Raw genomic sequence first — 1,779 nt, 5'->3', positions numbered from 1 at the left:
GTTGCAAGACGTTTAACTCCGTACTTACTGGAAGGCCAACTAAATGATTTCTTAATTCTTTAGACACTACTTACGCATTGATCAGTTAAGGCCGGCGCAAATGAAGCCAACATTCAAACCAACATTTTTTGTTAAATGTTGCGTCAAATGTTGAAAGAACGAATGACGTCACAAACTTTGGAATGTTGCATGAAAAGTCATTTGAGGTGAACGTCCAACATTTTCACTTTCATTTTCATTTTCATTTTCTTTGCCATAATGGCGGCAACGGTGGAAGACTTCACGGCAGTTGTGCTCTTGAGTGAGCTGGTTGACTCTGATGATGAGAAACCAAGAAGAGGGAAAACAAGACAATGGTTGAAACGGCGCAAGGAAAAGGGCTATTTTAGTAACATTGTTCAAGAGCTCATTTTGGAGGATCATATAGGGTTCAGAGATATGTTTAGGATGGACGTACGTGACTTTCAGTTCGTTCTCAGTAAGATCTCGGATCTTACTTCACCCAGAGAAAGATCTGGTGGAACAAGACCTATCAACGCTGATGAACGACTTTCTTTGACCCTACGATATTTGGCCACTGGAGAAAGCTTAGAGTCTCTGAGCTTTCAATTCAGAATCTGTGCAAATGCCGTTTCATATATCATCAAGGGCTGCTGTAATGCTATCGTAGAACGATTAGAGCCCGAGTTCCTGATGCCTCCTGAAAACAAAGACCAATGGTCCAAGATTGCAAAATGTTTTGAAGAAAGATGGAACTATCCCCATGCTCTAGGCGCCGTGGACGGAAAACACATTCGAATTATAAAACCAAAAAATAAAGGATAGCGGTATTATAATTATAAGCATACCCATTCTATTATTCTTTTGGCTGTTGCTGGTCCCAATTACGAATGTCTTTATGCAGATGCAGGAACCCCGGGGAGAGCAAATGATTCGGGTATTTGGAATCGGACTTCGCTAATGAAAGGGGTTCAAGATGGAACAGTCGATCTTCCTAATGGAGAAAAATTAGGCTCTTCAGGGGAAAGTGTCCCGCACGTTTTTTTGGGAGACGATGCATTTGCACTAAGGCCATTTGTGATGAAGCCTTTTCCCCAGCAAGGGTTGAACGAAGAAAAACGAATTTACAATTACAGACACAGTAGAGGCCGTCGAATCTCAGAAAATCTTTTTGGCATCTTGGCAAGCCGCTCTTTCTCCTTGAGAGCTTTCTTCTTCTTTTTCTCCAGACTCTCTCTCTTAGGTTCACCAGCATCATTTATTTCAGCAGGTTGCTCTCCAGTCAAACTCATCGCTGCTTTTTCTTGTAAACTCTCTCTTTTTGTTTTGAACTGATTTGAAACATTTTTGATGACACACCCAAAATATTCTCGCAAATTCGAACGTTCGAAAACTGTCATAAACGTTCGATTTCGAACATTCGAACGTTCGAATATATCCCTCAGTCGTTGTTTTGCACTCATCACGGAGGTTTTAATCAAATGTTGGGTCAAAACTCGCGCAAATGGACCCAACATTAATTATCGGCAACATTTTGTCAAAAATGTTGCAAGAAAAGTTTGATCGCGAGCAAACTTCACCCAACATCATCCAACATTAGAATTCTCAAAATTTCTTAAAAAGTTGGAAATTTTCAATGCGCGCAAATGAAGCCAACATTCGATCCAACATTGAAAATTTCGAATGTTGGATCAAATGTTGGCTTCATTTGCGCCGGCCTTTAGTATTTTCAATCTCCTATTCACATCTGTCGGAGCATCGATTTTTTAACCAGTTTCT

General features: G+C 40.5%; 1 protein-coding gene across 1 annotated transcript; it reads left to right on the top strand.

The window, feature by feature from the left end:
• Positions 1 to 258: 258 nt before the first annotated feature.
• On the top strand, positions 259 to 825 carry LOC136813565 (uncharacterized). Its single transcript, XM_067070070.1, has one exon. The coding sequence runs from the start codon at positions 259 to 261 to the stop codon at positions 823 to 825; it is 567 nt and encodes a 188-aa protein (XP_066926171.1).
• Positions 826 to 1,779: the final 954 nt, after the last annotated feature.

Source organism: Clytia hemisphaerica, unplaced genomic scaffold (genome assembly GCF_902728285.1).
Source record: "Clytia hemisphaerica strain Z4C2 unplaced genomic scaffold, Clytia hemisphaerica genome assembly, whole genome shotgun sequence".
Lineage (NCBI taxonomy): Eukaryota > Metazoa > Cnidaria > Hydrozoa > Leptothecata > Clytiidae > Clytia > Clytia hemisphaerica.
The sequence above is the reverse complement of the archived record's forward strand: the minus strand, read 5'-3'. Positions and strand labels throughout refer to the sequence as shown.

What these genes read in the sequence shown, in the direction of transcription:
- LOC136813565 (XM_067070070.1), top strand. Translation starts at nt 259, where the DNA reads ATGGCGGCAACGGTGGAAGACTTCACGGCAGTTGTGCTCTTGAGTGAG.